At 40.0% G+C, this 22336-nt stretch overlaps 2 protein-coding genes across 2 annotated transcripts; one reads left to right on the forward strand and one right to left on the reverse strand.

The window, feature by feature from the left end:
- Nucleotides 1-21: 21 nt before the first annotated feature.
- Nucleotides 22-2918, reverse strand: LOC141913070 (uncharacterized). The gene is made up of 2 exons (XM_074804514.1): nt 2366-2918; nt 22-1276 (listed from the first exon to the last, which is right to left on the reverse strand). Exon 2 carries the CDS (start codon nt 1196-1198, stop codon nt 158-160), a length of 1041 nt encoding a protein of 346 aa, XP_074660615.1. The 5' UTR covers nt 1199-1276; nt 2366-2918; the 3' UTR covers nt 22-157.
- A 3142-nt stretch (nt 2919-6060) lies between these two features.
- Nucleotides 6061-21528, forward strand: LOC141912673 (leucine-rich repeat- and IQ domain-containing protein 1-like). The gene is made up of 27 exons (XM_074804002.1): nt 6061-6184; nt 6374-6557; nt 6646-6757; nt 6864-6949; nt 7386-7530; nt 7625-7737; nt 7936-8052; nt 8156-8230; nt 8429-8571; nt 8773-8886; nt 9007-9528; nt 9629-9781; nt 10107-10401; nt 10880-11030; nt 11464-11657; nt 11735-11862; nt 12022-12095; nt 14313-14409; nt 14977-15165; nt 15348-15731; nt 16103-16507; nt 18227-18427; nt 18796-18890; nt 19239-19343; nt 20126-20334; nt 20743-20860; nt 20953-21528. The coding sequence occupies exons 1-27, from the start codon at nt 6180-6182 to the stop codon at nt 21093-21095; spliced, it is 4557 nt and encodes a 1518-aa protein (XP_074660103.1). The 5' UTR covers nt 6061-6179; the 3' UTR covers nt 21096-21528.
- The last annotated feature ends 808 nt before the right edge of the window (nt 21529-22336 follow it).

The following is a 22336-nucleotide window of genomic DNA, read 5'->3' on the forward strand; positions in this document are numbered from 1 at the left end:
TAATTTCTTTTTTAGCACGAATTTAACACACATGTATTTTGTAATACACACAAACAACACGTTTTTATAGAATAATCTCATGAAAATCACTTCATCCATAACTACATGTATAGGATAGAACTGGTGATAATATATGACATCATCTAATCACGATATTCTACCATTCGGAATCGGTGGCAGTCGTCGCGCAATGGTGCATAACTCTGTCCCCGGTTTGGTTTTGAGCCGAAAGATTCTTCAGCCACCGTCTGATACGTTTGTCCTTTTCGTATCTGGTTTCCGTGTAAACGGAATCGTATATCTCTCGGTTTTTGCAGGCGGTTTCGGCGACCGAAGCCGCCGCTGCTGTTGTCTGCTGATTCCCGGTGCCAGTTGCGTCCTCGCCGGCGACGATGCCGGCGCTCGTGTCGTCCGTACTCTCCACGGAAGGTGACGTGCTTATCGACAGACTACGATACGGCGACTTCATCAACGACTGCGGGCTCAGGAGATTCCCGGCCTTCGACTTGTCCCCGTAAATCGTCGATTGGTCGTAGGCGGTTAAGTTTGAGCAAGACTTTACTCCGCGACGAGGTAAATAGTATCGACTCTTTCCGTTGGTCGAAGGGTCGAACGCGTTGGCCGTGCATAAATGGCGTATATCCAAACCGTGATAGGCCCGTAGATCCGGTAAACTGAATCGCAGATTCTCGATTACATCCGCGAATTTACTGCCGGACATCGACAAATTACTGACGCTTTGACCGACGAGAACTTGAGCGCTGTCGAAACTACCTAAACTCGAACAGCTCCGTCCGAGCATCCGAGGACTGCCGCCGCGTCGTTCACTGAGATATTGACTCCAAGTGAGGTTTTTATCGACGGGCGACGAGGAATCGAACTGCCACGGGCCAACGGCGGCGGCTGCGTCATCGTACCCGTCTAAATCCAACGATTTGAACGTCTTGCGACTGCGGAAACACGGGGAACAGTACGCGTCCAGACGCCGGTCTTTAGCGTTTACATTGCGCGGGTATCCGCGAATGTTCGTTGACAGAGCGCCGCCGCCGGTAGCGGTGGTATTCGCCAGTTTGTCGTCCGATTTCAGATCGGGTAGACTCCCGCGGAAACTGCCTCTTCGACACGTTCCATCGTGTAGCATAACAGGATGATCGCTATCATCCGTCGGGTTCAAGTAAATTGTCGGTTTGGTTTCCATCTCTTCTTGTCGTCCGGTGATTTCTAATAATATATAACTTGTATCTATGTGGCTCCGGGTGATGATCCCCGCTACATCCTGAAATAACGCAAAATTATGTTCATTTTATTTCGTACGCAATATAAACGAACCTCAGTTACAAACGATTCTCAAGGGATCAATTTCTTCCGATGCGGAATTGATTTTTCTCGGGCTGGGACTGAATCATTGCACCGTGTCTACTAAAGCCAGAGTGCACGGTCAAAGGATGGGAGATATGTAGTGCTTTTTCCAAGCTTGAATTTGATTTATCTTTGAAAACAATATTCAGTCCGGAATCGTTGAGGATGGAATCTTTCAGGTACCTCAACGTTCTCAGGGGTTAGCCCGGACTCGCACTCACTCCTACCGGCACCGGACCCGCCACTCATGGAGTGTGTTTAAGTACCCGAACTTATGAAGACCTTTTACGACATCGGTTTATTATATTCCATGTAAACATTCCACGTACTCTAGTTGTAGGAGACGATGGTGAAATCGTATCCACAAACGGGCAGTCAATATGAAATTAAAGTGTCATTCGATGGCTGAGCAAATCAGATAACACATAATTCATGCAAATTGTGAGAGGCGTTGGTAATTAACTGGTGGTGCCTGGCTGATTCTGAGATGTGAACTCGTATTCAACTGTGCGCGCGCAGTCCCGCGATACGGCGATATCAAAACGGTCAGAGCCGCGATATTGAATGTATCTTGCATTTTTATCCAGTATTTCAGATAATTCCACACGCCGCACGCGAGGTTTTTTTCCACTGTCTTCGGTGTCATAAGCTATCATCCTCTCGTGGAGCCGGGAAAGGTCGTATATTTTAACGTTGTTCCCTCTACGCGAATGACTTAGCGCCGTCGGTGCTCTTTAGGGAATATTAACATCACGGATGAAACGCCACGTATGAAAGGGACGCAGCTGCCGAGTCTGTCTTGCGACATTTCATATCCTTATTATCACCACGACCGCCGTACACAGAAAAACGGCTTGCCCTTTGCTTGAAGAATTTATAATGATTCAAGATGGAGCTGATTTGTGGCGACTTCGATCGTCGAGTTAATAATAAATCGTAAATTCGTGCCCTGAGAAAATGCGTCGTTTCAGACGATGACAACATATACACTGATAGTGATTCTTACCTGCGGTGATGGTGTCTTCTTACACTCGGGGTTGAAATTAAAAATGCCTCGCGATATTTAAGTAAGAGACATCGGCGGGTGCTGTGTGACGACGTCGGGTTAACCGTAGTAGTAGCCATCATCCAGCCTACCATTACGTACTGTCACTGTGATCCAGTATCCACTAATGGTGGTTGCGTCATCATCTCGTCCACGATACGACGACCACGGTGTCTAATGATTATCGGAGATTGTACATATCTTCTATACACGTAGTAATGCGTTCATAAAAACACTGGAATTAATAGCGACACCAGACGATTGAGAGGGAGAGAGAGATAGAGAGTCAGCTGCTGCTGTGTCTCGGGTGCTGGCGTGTCACATCTGCGTCGACTGGTATATTTATACCAGTACGGTACGTTGACTACTGATGTTGTTGATGCTGCTGGTGCTGGTGCTGCTGCTGCTGCCGATGCTGCTATGGATGCTGATGTATGTTACAAGCTAAGCTTGCCATCGATTTTCCGACGACTCTGCTCTTCGGCAGTTCACCAATCGCTCCGAGCCCGCGCGTCGATCTATCCTTTTGATGTATGGCATATAGATATAAATAGTCTCGGGCGCTAGAGAGAGAGAGAGAGAGAGAGAGAGAGAGCACCGCCCGCGTGCTATTCCACATCATTATACAGATGGCCGACAATATTTCAATAGTGAGTCGATCGTTTATCGGGAGACAGAATTCCCCGAGATGTCACAGAGATATACCAGATCTTACGTATAAATACCACGTCTTAATCGATGTCTTTCAACTCAGATAATTATTGCGCCGCGGTAACGCATTGAGTCCACGCTTAGAATGTGACAAAAGTACTATTGATATTTAGTGTCATCGATATGTCTATGGTTTCAATAGATACATTCAATTCATCAAGCCCTCTCTTACCTTACTAATTGAGTTGGATAAACCTTTCGCTGATGGAATGCCCTATTCTGATAATTTCAACTCATTCGTATATAGAGATCCCTTCATTGATTTACGAACACAATTTACATAAACAAAAACAACATTACTCATAAGGAATCGTTAGTATTGATTTTCCTCCATTTTTCCTCGGTAAATAAATATGTACTTTTTGCATATGGGTTGTCATAGCAACAAAAAATAATGAGCGAAATTTCGTACTTGTCCTCACATTCTCAGACTTAATACTTCTTCACAACTGAAATATTTTAGTTTCAAGTGATTCTCCAGAAATTTTTTTGAGATTTATCTAGGCCAAATATTTGATTGCTACACTTCAAACCCCGCGTTTGTAAGGGACACCAACTAAGAAAAAATCAAACGAAATCTACCGATCAAATGAATATCAGGGTCAATGCCTATTTCAAGATCAAAACATCTTCACGTCATGTTGTCAGATGACTTTCACTAGCTCGACAATGCTTTAACATTAATTCGTGGAGTATTCCGTGTAAAGATATAAGTGAAGGATAATTGATTGATATTATTGGACGCAGCGGCAGGAAAGACATTCACTACTTATTGCGAAAAGTGTGTGGAATAAGATACGATCAAGGGAATACTATTTGCTTCCTGCACCCGAAATGTATGCGACTGCAAAATGTCTCTTAATTGTAAAAGTAATAATATGTAATTTTCATATTCTATATTAACTGTTTAGATATTCTCTGATCCTTCATCGCTTGGCTCTACTGACTGGTTTATATCGCTACCGCGCCCCCCTCCCCTTGGAGGGCCCTGACTACGGGCCGGCCTGTCATTTGATACAAGTGCATAACATATTTCTGGTAAAAAAATTGTATAAAGTAAGAAGTTGAATGGAATGCAATAAACATAGAATGCTGAATAGACCCCTTTATTCCTAATTTCCACTGAGAATCGTCATACATGCAAGTGAAATGATTCTCATCTATACTTGACAAGCGCGTAAAAAAAACTGTTCAAAAGAAACCAGTTTCAGTGAATGTAGACAAGGCTATAATGAGGATATTTTTTATCGTGAATGATTCACCTACGTAATTGTTGCCCAATCTTATTGTAAGATACACAGTACTAGTGCACACTATTTCTACGTTCAATTTGCTCCTAAGAAAAACCATCGAAAATGACGACTTCTTTGGATCAGGAAAAATTTGTCAAAACTGACCAGATGTTCGCGGAATGTCGGCGACTGCAGGACATGAATCAGAAGTTGACTACAGAAGATGGAGGTCAACGCGAGTTTGAGTTTTGCGGGAAGATATTCGTTAATTTTCAAAATGTGTATCATCGCAGCGGTTTCAATTCGATGGCGCTGAATTTACCGGAACCGACGGCGGCAGACGGTGCTCGATTGTTAGAAATCGGATGCGGAAATGGTTGCATGAGTGTCGTACACTATTTACGTAATGAATCGAAGTTTAGTTACGTGTTGGCGACCGATATCAACCGACAAGCTTTAGAGAATACTAAAGTGAATTTTGAGCGTTACGCCGTCCCGGGAGAGGTGCGATATTCCGACGTGTTCGATGATATTCGCGAAGATGAGAAGTTCGATTTGATATTCTGGCATACTCCTAATCTGTACCAACCAATCGATAAAGCTGAACAGTTGAGCATGTTGGACCGATCGATGGCCGACCCCGGCTACGAGGCCATTGGCCGTTTTATAACCGGAGCCCACGACCACTTACGCCCGGGCGGTAGGGCTGTGTTTAGTTATGCAAGCCATATCGGACTCATGGATGTTCTTAATGATAAAGCGCTTAAAGCAAATTTAAGATTGGAAAGAATTTGGCACGAAGCCGTCGCTTATAACGAGATATTATCTGGACATGCTGAGCTATGGCAAGTGGTTGAACCGATCAGTGCTGAGTAACTTCACTATACACCATCGCAGTGATATAATAAATTATGCAAATTAGATATCTATATTGATTAGTGATCACGATTATTTCAAATGTTAATCATTATTACTTCTATGATTATTATAATTCTTTCAGGTGCAATGACCTGTACAGCCTCTAGGCTTTCACTATTTCCTTCATTTAACTGTTATTTCTCTTCACTATTGTCGTTATTATATCTTGTACTTTAAGTTAAATGAAAAATAAATTATTATTATTTTTAATCATACAATAGATTGTTCTTTTCTGTTGGGTTGTACTAAATACGTTTGACTGCAAACTTATATCAATTTGTTACTTTCAATTTCATTGAATTCAAGTTCGACGCGCAGCTCTACACCGTCTTCGTCGGCCTACACGTACGATGATACTTTCTTTTTTGTATATAATAGTTGGTGACAACAACTCTCCCGTGGATAGAGGTCCTATTCAAGGAAATTATGAAGAAGTCTCGCCGAGCACTTTTCACCGAAATCTCTGCTAAATGTATTGCGACCCACGTAAATTAAGGGATCGGTCGCTACGCCCAACCGGCCTGTAGAAGTAGTTACGAGTCTGTCCTGATAAGGCACTTGGCAACGGGATCCCCGCTCCCCGTTACGCCATGTTTCCTTCCCGTCTATTGTAAAATTGAGTTTCGTGACTGTATATGAAATATTGCAATTAGAAGTAATGAACTACTATCGTTGCACGACCATTTGCTAAACATATTTAAATTGAAAATTATTGGCTTGAATTTAAGACTGTTAGGAGAGTGCGGTCCATAATGATTTTAATATTCTCGGAGCCGCCCGTGTTATGTGTGTCAATATGGCGACTGCCGAGATGAGATTCCTATCTATTCGAAACTTTAAATAGACAGAAATGAGTCCTATCGTCGAAATGTTGTCAAAATTATTTGGGTTTATGATAGTTTGAGCAGTACTTGATGAGGTAAATATGTTTATTCAACACTCGGGTTCTCATTAATTGACTTTCTGAAGGGTTTCGTGTTGACATGTCTGTCTCAACTGTCAAACAACATCATCACAAAAACCAAGCGTGACCCCGAATCCCAACAAACCTCCTTTTATGTTTTCATCGAGCTGAAATTCACTTCTATTCCTGCTGAATTCAATTTAGAATGATGAATGCGATTGACACGACTGACGACCAGTGGCTCGAATCTGAAATCGAAAACCAACTGGCCGCTCTCCAAAATGATGAAGACACTGAAGAAATTCGAAGTGATGATGATGATGATGATGATGATGATGATGATGATGGTGGTGATGATGAATCTGTGGATATTACTGAGAATAATGAGGTAAGCGTTTATGGATGTGAAGTCAGTTTAGTTTCGGAGATTTCAAAAAATCGATCTTACTCTTAGATAATTAAGTTTTCGATTCCAGGATTCGTCAATGAATATTTTCGACGCGTATTTCAATTTGTTGAAACGAAGAACGGATGGATTTTCGCGTGAATTAGATGAATGTGATCACATTTTGACCGATAATTCGCGGGGTAGGCTTAAGTCCGGCTTTTAGCCGTACTATATTATACCACAAGATCTGCGCGATGAAATTTGACTAATCTTAATGAACGCATTTGTCTTTGTTTTTAAATCCAGGAAATTTCTTTCAAACTGAAGAAGACCCAGAAGTTATCGAATTGGCCAAAAATGAAGGCGTGGATGCAAAAACTTGGAAACGAAAGGTGAATCGAGGTTGATGAGTTTCTAGTGTCCATATATTCAGATGTCCTGCTCTCACTTGTCTTGTAGCCTATATGTCAAATGTTCTGATACTGTTAAATGTATCATATATAGGCCTCCAATCCAATGAAGAGATGGTCGGCATGAAACCAAACCCATTCACTACGTCATCAGTCGAAGCGTTGTATATTCTGATTCCAATTCTTGCTGAATAATTGATAAATTCGTAAAGACCTTTAAATTTCAATTCGAGTAAACTTTCAGATTGCTTTTATGCAGGTTTCTGCCTGAAACTATGTAACCCAGTTGAAAAAATAGGCTTCTTATTAGAAAAACTCTTGACCCAGTTCCACAGTTGAATGACCTAACTCTAAATTTACCTGGAGTTGAATCAAGGATTATTCGCTCAAGGCCAATCTTATGATTTTCTTTTTGAAGTTACTCGAAGAAATTGATAAAAATGACGCGGAGGAGGATGAGATGAGAAAAGATGTCGAAATTACGGATGAAAACAATGCGGCATTTCTTACTGAAAATCCTGTAGATGTAGATACTGATTGCGGGGATCAGAAACCATCTTCAGGTAGAATATTGCAGTTGATCCTCACCTGCCATTGGTGGAATCCTCAATTGCCACAGTGGAAAGTATTGAGTCCTCATTGTTTTCTGATTTTTAGATTGTTTAGCCGTCGTGTCTGTAAGTGAAGCTGAACAGTTGGAGAAAGATTTGGAACGAAAACTTCAGAAGTGGATGGACGAAAAAAAACAGCGCGATCAGAACAGACTTCAGGTTAGTTAGCGAATCTGTCGGCCTGAATATATTTGTGTTTTGACTCAGGATTGGCGCTGGATCTATTCCATATCCTTAAGATAATAAACCTTACGTCAGAGAAACACAACGGATAAAAACTGATAATATTTCAGCATCTCGATCAATGATAAACCCACAAGTCTCCTATTACCAGCATGTTTTCTTCTTGATCATCAGATTGTACATGAAAAGATTGCCGCCGAAAAAGACAAAACGCAACAGGCTGAGGAATCGTGGAGATTGAAATGGAATGAGTTTGAAGTTGAGAATGAACGCGTGCTAAAAGAAACTGAGGTTCGTTTCACGAGTGACAGACCGTTTGATTTTCTGCTGTCTGTGTCGCGGTAGGATCCAGGCTGATCTGTACCTGTATTTTTCTATCCGGTTTTTTTTTTAGGCGCAGCTTCAAGAATCCGATAAACAACTCGAAGACGAATGGCACAAAATCAGAAATGAAATCAAAGAAGATGAGGTAAAAAAGGATACCTGGTAGTCGAATTGTCAATCGTGGTTTGGTTCTCATCGATTAGTATAGGGGTCTAGTTGTGCAATGCAAAGAATGCCAGTGCAATTACAGATCCTGAGCCCGAGAACTGTTGTCGGCTGTGGCTTGTACATTAAACGATGAATTGATGAGATTGTATTATATTTGAATCCGATGTATATTCAGATGATCAAATTGAATAAATTGGAGGAAGGATTGAAAATACAAGCGATTGAACGCAAAGAATTATCAAACGAAGCCGCGGAGCGCGATAGAATATTACATCAATCAGCGGCTGTTAGTATACAAAAACATTTCAGGAGATACAGGTTAGTGAGTTATTTAGTGTAACAGGAAGAAATATCTGTCCTTCCCGAGGTTCGAACTCTCGATGCCTGGCGTCCAAGGCAGACGCTCTACCGCTGAGCTAAAGAGAATATTCCCGCTAACAGTTATATACCCTGCCACAGTAGTAAATTCGTTCCCTTCGTTCGTAGTTTTGTGATGTAAATAATATCCGTTCGATGCAGGGTTTTCAAAATTCACGGTGATTCTCTAAAAGCACGTCTCGAAGAGCTGCGTCGGCGACGAGAGTTAGACAGGATTCATCAGATTGAAGGAGAACGACTTGCTGCCGAACAAAGGTAAATTGTTTTCATTAGTCCACTGTCTGTTGTGGATGATGAAGTTCAGGATCCAGTTCTGGTTCAAAACTGTTTTCAACCAAATATTTCGTTGAATAAAACTGCTGTTGAATATTGTAGGAAAAGGAAAGAAGATGAAGATAAATTACAGAGTGAAATGGAAGAAGAAAAAAGAAAACAGGAAGAAATCGCGAGAAAAAAGTTCCAGGAAGAAGAGAAGAAAAGATTAGCGGAAGAAAAACGGCAACGAAAACTCGAGGAACAGCGTAGAATACAGGAAGAGAAACGTTTGAAGGAAGAAGCTGAGAAAAAGAGAAAAGAAGAGGCTCGTAGAATACGCGAGGAAGAAAAGCGAAGACGAATTGAAGAAGAGGAACGAAGAAAGGCTGAGGAGAAACTAAGAGTCGAGGAGGAGAGGTTAAGAGTAAAGGAGGAACAACAGAGGAAACTAGAAGAGGAAAGATTAGAAAAGGAGAGATTAGAAGAATCGAAACTTCGGAAATTAGAGGAAATTCGAAAATTGGAAGAGGAAAAGCGAAAGAAAGAGGAGGAAATTCGGCGGCAAGAACAGAAACGTGTCGAAGAAGAACAACTCAGAGAGAGAGAAGAATTAGAAAAACAAAGAAAACAAGAAGAGCAAAGGTAAATATGCTCTTACAATTACAGAATTTAGAGATATGAATCAGTGGCTTAGAAGTGATCAACTCAAAACGATGCTCTCTCAAATTTTTATTTCAAACAGACTGGCCAAACAGCGGGAAGACGAGCAACGTCAAGAAAAACTCGACGAATTGAAACGAAAACAACAACAATTTCAAAGCGAGCTTCCTCCCAGTTTACCGGAGACAATTCAGAAACATCGGTTGGCGTGGATGCAAGCGTGTGTTCCGTGGAGGTGAGTTCACACTACATTTCAACTACAGTAGACTCCGCTTGAGTCCGATCAGATCAACTCTGATGTTTGTTGAAATATTTTGCTGGACTCTATATATGAAATGCACATCCATCTCGGATTCATTTCAACAAGGCAAGAAGTCCGCCTATGGTGGAGTCTACTGTATTAACGGACCATTGTACTGAAAGTTGTTGAGACGATCAAATTTAATCAAAGAAAAATAGACGGTCAAAAGTAGAAATGACTTCAGTAATATGATGACTTATCTGATGATGACTTAAAGTAAGATGTAAGGTATAATGATGTGTTGATTGATTATTTCCAGTAAAGTCGCGATGGAAATGAAAAGTCGTCGATCGTCAAAAAATCAGAAGCCGCCGAGACGTCGTCCGACGTCTGCCAAGAAATTGACACTTCTGCCCGAATCGGATATTCTACAATCAGCCCGCGTGGCTAGCCTTCAATTAGTGACAACCGTGGAGTTACATGATCTACCCGGATATAGTGTAGTTCCTTTAACGCAATGTCAGCGTCTTCGAGCGGTTACAATGTTGAGGTGTAATCTTGTGTCGTTAGACGGATTGGAACAGTGTAAGGAATTAGCCTATATCAATTGCCAGGTAAGCAACCTGTAAAAGCTTTCTGATTATAAAGATTCATCAAATGTGCGTAGAGACTCCACACTTCGGACCGGCACTTCTCTCTGAGGCAGTGGGCGTAAATCGGCCCAGTCTGAGTGACAATGGATTGTAGATGGAAAATTCTAAACAACCCGATGCAATGGGATACCGGCACTCACCAGATGGCGCAACAAAATCCATTCATTTTCCATGAAATTTGAACTTGATTTTTAGGCTTCCAAAACCGAAATATTATCAATAAGATATAAGATTCACTTTCTCATTCAGAGAATGGTATAGATTTCACTGTAAATTGATTTACTAATCAGAAAAGTAGACATGAATTTAATTTAAAATGTATAAGAAATTGAAGCGGGGTAAACCAACATCCACTAGCGACACCTGGTGGACTCTCCGTGCCAAGCAGCGACGGTAAGAATGTGTCAGCGTTATGTACGTTGTTTATATATGTTTTCAGGAAAACAATCTGGAGCATTTGAATGTGAAGGATATGAAGAAGCTGATCTACGTCGATGTGTCTCATAATCGTCTGACGTCAATTCACGGATTCGATGGATCGGATTGTATACGATACTTAGATCTATCACATAACAAACTCGCTAGATGTGGTACATGTTACACTTTATTCATCATATAATCATTCACTCTGCAGCCTGGTATCAGCCTCTTCACACTGGTATCAGCCTCTTTACCATGGTACCAGCCCCTTCACACTGATATCAGCCCCTTCACACTGGTACCAGCCCTTTCAGATTGAAACAAGCACCTTTGGTAAAGTTCACCCTGGTACCAACCCCTTCAGGTTGGAATCAACCCTTTTCAGATTGGAACCATCCGTTTCAACCCGGAATCAATCCCTTCATCCTGATAAAAACGCAATCCCAGCCCGGTGCCAACCTTTTCCCGTGGATAGAAGCGACCCTTTTAGTCTGCGTGGAACAAATACTACCACCCCTTCAAACATTCCCCTATACCGGTAATACTGTGAATTTAGTATCATCAGTTTTTGCAAGTGTTCTGATAAAATGTTTTCCTTTACAGATGGTTTGGGTGAAATGAAACAACTTCAACATTTGAACGTATCTCACAACAATCTGCTGCGCGATGATGGTTTAAATAACGCGGCATCGCTCGAATACCTGAACATATCCCACAATAATCTACAGAGTTTGAATGATATTGATAAAATGTGTTTATTACAAACGCTCGACGCGTCCAGTAACAATTTACAGAAAGTAAGCGTTTTCTTTGATGATTTCGTTTTTGAGATGACATGGATTTGTAGATGATATTGTTTATGTTTTATCTGTAGTGTCCATGTTTGAGGAATCATGTGCTATTGCAGACGTTACATCTCAATGATAACAGTATCTCGAACGTTGAGCAGATAAGTCTAGCTTGGCTTCCGCTGCTGCAGCATTTAGACATTAGTAAAAATAGGTAAACGTCATTATCCTAGCCTAGAGTTCCTCCAAAAAATCTGAAAACTCGATTCATTAATATGTATTCTAGTGGGAGGGTGGCTTTTTGGAAGGATATTCTTTACGTTATTCTTGACATTCTATGTATGATTGATGTTATTTATTTGCTGTTTTGTAGTTTATCCGACGTGTGTGATTTTAGTAAATGTTTGAACTTAAAAGAAGTTGATTTTAGTCATAATCAGATTATGGGTAAGTGTTCATAGAATGTAATACAATAAAACTTGCGTAAGTCTGATCGCTACTACCAGGTAGTCTGATCGCTACTACCAGGTAGTCTGATCGCTACTACCAGGTAGTCTGATCACTACTACCAGGTAGTCTGATCACTACTACCAGGTAGTCTGATCGCTACTACCAGGTAGTCTGATCGCTACTACCAGGTAGTCTGATCGCTACTACCAGGTAGTCTGATCACTACTACCAGGTAGTCGGATCGCTACTACCAGGTAGTCGGATCACTACTACCAGGTAGTCGGATCACTACTACCAGGTAGTCTGATCGCTACTACCAGGTAGTCAGATCGCTACTACCAGGTAGTCTGATCGCTACTACCAGGTAGTCTGACAATTGGATTAATCATATATGAAACTTCTGTAGGCCTTCGATCTAAACATGATTTTATAGATTGTATTTTCGCCTAATTCTGACAAATATTTTCAAATGATAACCCTAACTCCAGACTGCACAGTTTCACGTTCATATTGTTTGTATTAAAACCAATTTGAGGTGTATATTTTCAAAAAATAAAGCGAAATATCCCAAACAGATCAATGCCACACGAAAATAAATGGACACTAGAAGCTCTAACTTTAAATGCATTTAGTTTGCCTTTGAATTATTGTACTACTCGTGTGCGTTGCATTTTGCATTTTTGAATATAGATCGGGTGCATTTCCTGAAATGACTTGAACTCAGGCAATATAGATAGAAATTAATAGCTGAATTCACCATCAGTGAAGCTCGAGATATTTGATACATTACAACTTCAAAGAAAAAGTACACGCTACCAGCGGAACTTTTGAAGTCCTTGAACCACACGTACAAATTATAAGTTACGGGCGGAAGATGAGTCAAAATCAAAAAGATTGAAATCGTTACGACAATTCTGTTCAGTGACGACAATGATGATGATGATGATGACACGTTACTTTTTGAGATATTTTGTCGAGAAGACATTTGTCGTCTAAACGAAATCAACATAGCGAGATTGGATATTATTACCAGAAAAAATGGTAATATCAACTCAAATATCAAATTTGAAAAGGCCATAAAAATACGTGAAACGATCCTGGGAACTTTGGGGTTTAATCGTGAAACGCAATCATATACACCATATGCGTCCACACGGGCTCCTGATAAAATCCCTTGTGGAATAACCCTCAGTATTCCTAATATAACTATACATAGCGTGAAAATATAAGCTTTCCTCGGAGTACAAATAGCTTTAGCTTTCAACGGGAATCTGACGGCTATAAACCGGTCTATACTCATTAAAGCCAGTAGTAAACTGGAGGTCGATGACGAACCACCGCCGAGTACTTCATATAATCTACAAAATGGAGTCGATAGAACTTGCTGGTCGTAATGAATTCGCAGAAATAAAACCGGCAAATAAAAACAGATTACGTTAATATCGGAAAAAGCAAGAGCTACTAAATATACACCGACTGATGTATTGCGAAAACGGAATCTCGGCACCAATAGAATTCGCAAGGATAGAATATTACCCATCGATCCGATTATGAATATGATCGGTAGTACGATATATTTGACGACGGAGAGAATGTTTAGCTTGAAATCAGCAATACGCGTCTGATCTGTCACGTTCATGCTGCGTCAGAATGTGAATAATGTCGCGGAACATCAACGTCACCTTCCATATCAATTCAAACGGTGTGATTCATCACATGTTACCAATTATAAAATTCTTGATAACTCTACTACTGGTCTCTAATAACCAATTACTGCATCTATATCGGAATACCAGCTAGATAACGACTGTATTATATTTTTTAGTCGTGAATAACGCGTTCATAAATCTAGTACAGTGTTGTATATTTTCAATAATGCTGAAGAGCGACTGCAGTTTTTAGGTGTCCCTTACTTAACCATAACACTATTCTTTGATAAGACAAGTGCCACATAGTGGAGAGGTGACCTTAACTGACTTAAGATTAATGCTGCTAGGCAGAAAACCCGTTATTGCTGCTTTACAGCTATATTTGTCTATGTTGTTTTATTTTCTCATGGAATATTTTCAGAACGTTTCGCTAAATATGATTACTGTTAGTCTGAATTCAGACATATTTTTCTGACTTTTGCAAGTTTTGCTGTAATTCTTGATTGTTCAGAGTTAACATTATCACTTAAACAAATAGATGAATCTTCGAATTGATTTGTTGTAGATGTGGATAGTGTGATTGAAGGACTGTGTAAATGCCGTACACTGAAGACTGTACGACTTGAAGAAAATCCATTCATTGATCTCGACAATGGATGGAGGTACGTCAATAAAACAAAGCGGCAGAACCTGCTCAATTTAGATCATTTGCGACTGACGAAATTTGTTTATGTGAAACCTTAATTAAACATCAAATTTTACGCACATTTATGTAGAGAAGAGGTAGACTAACAGAGTGGCCACTGATTAGGAAAACTGAGGGAATCAGAAAAATCTAGGAAAACTCAGGGAATTTGACAAAATATCTGGAAAACTCCTGGGCCTGGTTTCATAGACTTACAGTATCAAAGTTATCCCTAGGGGTAAATCCTTTATCTGGTTAATAACCGCTGTAGTAACAACGAGAAACCATTGTTATAACTGACAAATTTCAAAATATTCCCAGGGATTATTTTTCTTCCACATCTATGAAACCCGGCCCTGGGAATTTGGATGTTATAGACCGTGCGTTTCTTTATCAATACGTGATTCACAGAAGATGAATAAATTGTAACATTTTAAACCTAGAAATTCCTCGGATTTACTAAACGAATTTGTAAATAGACAGAAAGACATCCAAGTGATCCAAATATATTCGGCTGACGTTGTTGGTTAATTTCTTTCCTCAGACAAACAGTATTCGAAGGACTAAGTCATATATCGTATGTGAATGGTGAAGAGATTGTTCGTAGTATTTCGGGAGATGCTCGCGATAAACCCGAAGATCTCAACGTCAATTTATCCGACTTTGAAACAATGTGTCGACTTCAAATCGATTTCATGTCTAAATTACGAGACCGATTTCATAAAGAGTTAGAGTAAGTTCGATATTTTTATAAATCTATTTGTGTGTTAAATCATTGTCATAAATTAAAATAACGGGTTTCAGGATTTGGTTTCATGGAATCCTAAGAGCTAAAAACAGTTAAATTTGAATTGTTTCGGCAGCCACGATTATTAAAGAGTTGACTATACAGTTTTTGTATTGTGTTATCTGCAGGTATATAACGTCGAAGGAACGAGTTGATTTTAAACATTTAATCGAAATAAACAGCGAGTTTTATTCGAGATCTCACGACGTGTCGGTGGAATTACGTTACGCTCACGAGTACGGCGATATTAAAACCGATCTTTCCTCCGCGGCGGCCGACGATTTCGACGCGTTTCTCGAACGCGGCGGAAATACTAAATCAACGACGGTAGAGGATGGATTCGAAGCTGTCGAGAAAAATTCAAACTCGGTTCCCACGGCGAATAGATATCAAGCTGATTTAGAAACTATTACGCAATCGGAAGTCAATGTCACAGACGCCAAGTCGAAATTCAACGCTCTTATTTCATCATCAACTATCAAGAATGACACGAAAGATTCTTTACCACCGAGGTAAAGAAAGACTGAAATATTATACTAAATATTCAATTTACGGGGTAGTCGTAATTGATTTGAGTTAGGCGAACTCCTAAATTTGAGTTAGGAACAATTCCTTATTGATTTGAGTTGGGAGTTGTCCCTATTGGTTTGAGTAAGGACCAGTCCTCATTGATCTTAGTTAGGAGCAGTCCTTATCGATGGTGTTCTTATTTATTTGCGTTAGGAGCAGTTCCTTATTTATTTGCGTTAGCAGTTCCTACTGATTTGAGTTAGGAGCAGCCCTATTTAATTAGGGTTAGGAGCAGTCCTAATTGATTCGAATTAGGAGCGGCCCAAAATGATTCGATGTTACTCTGATGTATGCTAAAATCACTTTTTTCTAGGCCACCTAAGAATTCTGCGCCGAAGAACAACAAGAAATCACCGGCGAAGAAAAAACTCACTCCGATTTTGAGTTTGGCCGCTACGATTATTCAAGCGCATTGGCGAGGCTATCTGACGAGGAAACGGTTGACTCCGACCGGCGACGAGGTCCACGGTGACGAAAACGAAGTCGCCGCTCTTCTAGAAATTCTACATCTAGCGGCGACTAAAATCCAATCTAACTGGCGCGGATATACGATTCGTAAGAGGTTGAGAATCGCGTTGGAACTCGTGAGGGCCGACGGCGAAAGCGCCGCGCCTCTCGATGAAGAATTCGCCGAAGTCGATTTGGACATGTTTGATTTTAATGTAGACGATTTCGATAAAGATTGGACACCACCTTCGAACCCAGAAATACCGAACAGGTAAAACAGTGTTTTAGATTCCAAGTTACCCTGGGCCCAGTTCAACGTGTGTCAAGTTGGCCACTTATTGGAAATCAGGGAAAGTCGGGGAATTTTTTCCCTTTAAAGTCTGGGGATTTCGTGAAAAAAGCTAAAATGCAGGGAATAGGAAATTTGTTGAGATCTTGTGGAAAATCTAACATTTTCTGCCTATGTCTATGTATTTTACTGCTGGGTTGATTGAGTGGATTCTTAACAGAACAAAACAACCTGTATACCAGGCAATAGGCAGGGAAATAAAAGTGTCCAACTTGATGTATATATATATATTGCTACTGATAGCTAGAGTTTAGTGTTCATTTCTTCAGTGAATTTTAGAATTAACTATACATGATGTATTTGGATTATATTGGCTGATAAAAAAGTAAAGTGAAAAAGGAAAAACAATGCTCTAATGCTAATGAATATTTTAGTGCACTAGTGGTCATCTGATAATAGTTTCAAGCACTAGTGGTCATCTGATACTAGTTTCTAGCACTAGTGGTCATTTGATAGTAGTTTCTAGCACTAGTGGTAATCTGACACTAGTTTCTAGCACTAGTGGTCATTTGATAGTAGTTTCTAGCACTAGTGGTAATCTGATAATAGTTTCTAGCACTAGTGGTCATCTGACACTAGTTTCTAGCACTAGTTGTCATCTGATAGTAGTTTCTGGCACCATTGGTAATCTGATACTAGTTTCTAGCACTAGTGGTCATCTGATAATAGTTTCTAGCAAGAGTGGTCATCTGATAATAGTTTCTAGCACTAGTGGTCATTTGATAGTAGTTTCTAGCACTAGTGTTTCTTGCACTAGTGGTAATCTGATACTAGTTTCTAGCACTAGTGGTCATCTGATAATAGTTTCTAGTACTAGTGGTCATCTGATAATAGTTTCTAGCACTAATGGTCATCTGATAGTAGTTTCTACTGTGATTATAGAAATCATTATTTCACCCTTCTATGCAGAAGATAACAATAAATACATATTGAATTGACTAAAGGCTTGGTTGTGGTTGGTCACTCCACTGTCAGTTGACCTGGTTAAATGTTATTCATGAGTACTTGTGATGTCACTGGTCACCTGACCTAGGGTTAGGGTTAGCTGCTGGCACTGAGTGGCTGTGATGTCACTGGTCACCTGACCTAGGGTTAGGGTTAGCTGCTGGCACTGAGTGGCTGTGATGTCACTGGTCACCTGACCTAGGGTTAGGGTTAGCTGCTGGCACTCAGTGGCTGTGATGTCACCGGTCACCTGACCTAGGGTTAGGGTTAGCTGCTGGCACTCAGTGGCTGTGATGTCACCGGTCACCTGACCTAGGGTTAGGGTTAGCTGCTGGCACTCAGTGGCTGTGATGTCACCGGTCACCTGACCTAGGGTTAGGGTTAGCTGCTGGCACTGAGTGCCTGTGATGTCACTGGTCACCTGACCTAGAGTTAGGGTTAGGTGCTGGCACTCAGTGGCTCTCGTGTCACCGGTCACCTGACCTAGGGTTAAGGTTAGCTGTTAGTACTGAGTGCCTGTGATGTCAAGTGGTTGAATTTGAGTGAAGTTAGAATGAGTTCATTTTGAATCCTAGATTGAAATCCTAGCCCAGAATTGTTGAACTTCATTCTGTTATTTATATCTGTGTTTATGGTATTCATGTCTATTTTATGTCTATGTATAATTGATGAGGAATGTTTTGATTCTTGTTGTAGTTATGCAGTCTTGCGACCGTCTCCTCTACAGTTTCCCGCCGACCGATTGACCCCTCATCCTCCGAGTGAACCTCGACCTGCGTGGAAGAATGAGTCGACGACCGGTTCGGTCGTATCTGGTCGACCTCCGAGAGCTCCTTCGTCAGTCGACACTCATCGGACTCAGTTATCTAAACGAGAAGAACAGATCACTGAAGAATGGTGAATATCAAATTGAGCAGAATCTTGAATTGTTTACTGACTGAGTGAACAAACTGCTTTTTAATACCATTTTCAATTATACTTTACAATGTAAAAAGTTAATTCATGAGACAATCGAACTGTGCTTCGATTTCAAAATAGCGAATAACTGTTGAGTTTAGGTTGTGATCATTTGATATGCATGGCCTCCTTGAATGGACATTCATTATCACAATTTCTGTGGTTGAAAATGAAAATAATAACAGGCTGTAATTAACCAGTAGACCGATAGAACTAGTTCAATGATTGTTGTATATGTGTTAGGCATAATGAGAAATTATTGATGAATTGCGGAGGATGAGTTTTGAACTGTGTGTTATATTATTCAGGGGATTCAGAGATCCGAACACAGCTGCGTTGATGCTGCAGAGGGCGAAAAAACTGAAATACAATTCAGAGCGAAAGAAGAAACTGAATAAACTCGGTTAGTTATTGATTATTATCTGTAACACACATTCGCTGCCAGCTACAAATAGATGTATACTTGTACTACCTGTGCTTCCTCTCATCACAGCCACTACAAATATACTTGTACTTCCGGTTCTGACACCAGTGCCATGACTGGCATTGTGAACAAATGCGGCTTCACTTGCAATGCTCATCGGTCAATTTCGAGCAAAGGCTGACTATGTAACAGCTCCATTTCCAACCTAGTTAGTGTATTGGTGCAGCACCGGGAGCAGCACTGTATTATCACAGTGGCAGTGAACGTGTTAAAGAGTCCTGAAATAGTTTAGGAAATTTAAATGAATAAATCTCTTTGTTGATACAGATCCGAAAGAGCGGCTGCAGTTGTTCAGGAAACTAGACGCCATTAATAAACCAGCACCTGTTACTAGTCGTAAACAACCGCCTCAACGTAAAGAATACTTTCAAGGTAAAATACTATCATGAACGTTCCTTCGATGTCTCCAATTAATAGTTTTAAAATGTTTGCTTATAAGCTGTAGTGTCTACCTCTAACTATTCGCGGCATGGCTATCAAAAAACTTGACTCTTATTCAGTGCATTTGCTTCATGTTGAATATATAATGTTTATTAAATTCATATCATCTGTTGTATATATTTAGGATGGTTTGATAGTAAGTCGTTAAATCTATTTCTACGAGTGATATATTATTGTTTCACATTTATTACACTATATTCTGTACACTGTGCATATTGTACACTGCACTAATTTTCAGTTAGCCTTATGTGCGATTTCAGTTGCATTTTGATCACAATTTTTGTCACGCCGAGCAGATGCACACCTCTCTAGTCATACATGACTCAATTCTCCAATGAATTCTGTTTGAATAGTTTGTGGTGTTTATACACTGAGTAGTAGATAAGGTTATCATAGAAGTAAATAGCCATGAATTGTCTATTAACAGAGATTGTAGTCAGTCTCCAAAGTGTTTAAGATTGCTTAGTTTTGAAAAAAAGGCCCTTAAAAAGTGCTTGTTCAATCACCTAAATTTCAAAGAGTGTTTACTGAGTGCATACTTTTGACTTTTGGTATCCTGAACTATTTTTTGTACAAGTATGTGTTACGCCAATATTAGATATATAGGGTTTTAAATGATAAGTAAACTTTGACTTTTGCTTTAGAAAAGTGCTTAGTTTTACTATCAAAAACTCCTGAAAAGTGATTGATATCTGGTATGTTATTGTTTTAAGCTAAAGAAGAGGAAGAACAACGTAAGGCGGACGAACGTAAACAAGAAGCCGCCAATCGGACGATACGAATGTACGAATGGTTGCATACAGCGGTGCCATCTTTTAACAACAACGAGTCAGCGATGTACGGTCATCACCACGGCGGCAGTGAAAATAACCTGCCGAAACTTGATCCCGAAATCATGGCTGGCAGACGCGCTCAATTAGTGGTGAGTTTATCAGTATAGACCCTACTCTTAGTATATCAGGACGGATCTAAGGAAAAGGCATATTGAAAAGGCATATATAATTGGAAGCACATTAGCAAATAGAGTGAAATTCAAAAATATTTAAGGGTCTTGTACAAGGCCCACAAGCCCCCCTTTGATCCGTCTCTGGATATAAGTTGCATATACATTTTGTACATGTAGATAAAAATGTTTAATTCTTGATACTCTCAACCTGCTATATTATAGTATAGTAGGATTAGGGCATTCTAAATGGTCCCCCTAGATTGTAATGTCTCTTTCTTTCTTTTCTGATTCTCCTTTATCCTGCGTACTTAATAATGGAATTGTCAAATCGATTATGTTATCCAACATTAGGATTTGGTTGTATAGAATACTGTTTATTTCTAGGCTAGTCCTGTAATGGATTTAGAGTCAGTCAGCGATCGTCTGTCAGATGTTAGTCACCAGCAGCAGCAACAGCAGCAGCTGCGTCGACATTCACTAGCTAGTGAAACTATAAATACAGGTAAGAGATCATCGAGGCGACAACTGTGGCAAGTGAAGATCACTATTGCCTCAATTTCTTCAGAGAAATGATTCATTGTTTTGATATTCTAGTTTCCAGTTTGCCTTTTCCGCCGATAAAAACGAATTCAGCGCCGTCGAATCGAAAGAAGGAACGAATCTCGTGGCGCGGACCGAAACAGGATATCGGAGTCGGTTGGGGCGGAGGAAGAAAACGTGTCACCAAACAACTGTAGATTATAATTATCAATACGGCGGAACCTCGTTAAAACATCCTCGACCTTCAGAACAATTTATCGGTTATTACAAATCAAAAATTTCGTCCCAAATACATGTAGTACAAACTTGTTGATTTCATATTGATCTATATCGCTTATGATGAACATATTTTCTTGTCATTTGAAGTTTTTGTAACAAGATCCACTTTTCAATTAATTGATTATTTATTTGCTTGTCGGAAATGATTTATATACATCTGCTGAGAATGTTTAAAGAATTTTCAAATGTCCGTCCACCTTAAAATATATTGCTGCTTAAAAGAATCAATTCCGGTTCAGATTTTGGCGTTTACTTAATATCCACCGTCCAAGAGATAAAGTGTTATTTTGTGATGATTATCTTGCACATTGTTTGTTTATATATATATATATTTATTTGTATAGTTTTATTTTCTGTGAAATATATAGAATTCTTCTGAGAACTAAAGTCGTTAGTCTTTTATTCAGCGTGATTTATGGACATAGTGTAATACAGTAAACCACGCCGTACTCGCTCATGGCCAACTTGTTGTTGTACTAAGTAGGAGTGCTGTGAAGCTGCCACTTCTCAGGACTGGGTGAATTCCTGATACTTTATTGCGGGCTGAAGTAGTCAACTTTTCAGCCCCCTTAACCCTTTCAGTGCTGACTAATTAATACCCTATAGTGCTGGAGATAATTTGAAAATTTTGAAAAATTCCACCCTAGTGTGTTGAATAATGGGAATACCACTATAATGCGTCTACACCGCGGTGCAGTGTATCGTTAGTTACTAGTATTTCACTATGTTTGACAGGTGCTGCCATCTTTCAAGAGAGATAATTAGTAATTACTGATTACAACAATACACCGCAGTGCGGTGTACTAGCAACATCCATCACCGATTCATACACTGCACTGCGGTGTAGACGCACTGAAAGGGTTAAGACTTAAGTAACTTATGACATGCTTTACGACTGTAGGTTAAGGTCATCGGTTTCAATATATGTTCACCAGGGGGCATTGAATAGTTGTCCACAAAGTGGTACATGTAGTTGTTCCTCATGACATGCTTTATGATTATGATGAGTCTCATTCTAGGTTATTGGCTTCCGTTCATCGATGTTTGTGGAATATCATGGTATTTCTGTGTATATTGTAATAATGGACGTTTTGTTTCCACAATCAATTGAAAAATTCTAGCCCATCAAGGAGGTCGAGTATCGAAATAGTCAGAATAA

This window comes from Tubulanus polymorphus, chromosome 11 (genome assembly GCF_964204645.1).
Source record: "Tubulanus polymorphus chromosome 11, tnTubPoly1.2, whole genome shotgun sequence".
NCBI classification, from domain to species: domain Eukaryota; kingdom Metazoa; phylum Nemertea; class Palaeonemertea; order Tubulaniformes; family Tubulanidae; genus Tubulanus; species Tubulanus polymorphus.

What these genes read in the sequence shown, in the direction of transcription:
- LOC141913070 (XM_074804514.1), bottom strand. Translation starts at nt 1,198, where the DNA reads ATGGAAACCAAACCGACAATTTACTTGAACCCGACGGATGATAGCGAT.
- LOC141912673 (XM_074804002.1), top strand. An exon ending in AAACATTTCAGGAGATACAG is followed by an intron (nt 8,572 to 8,772) that starts GTTAGTGAGTTA and finishes CGTTCGATGCAG; the next exon opens with GGTTTTCAAAATTCACGGTG. An exon ending in TAACAAACTCGCTAGATGTG is followed by an intron (nt 11,031 to 11,463) that starts GTACATGTTACA and finishes TTTCCTTTACAG; the next exon opens with ATGGTTTGGGTGAAATGAAA.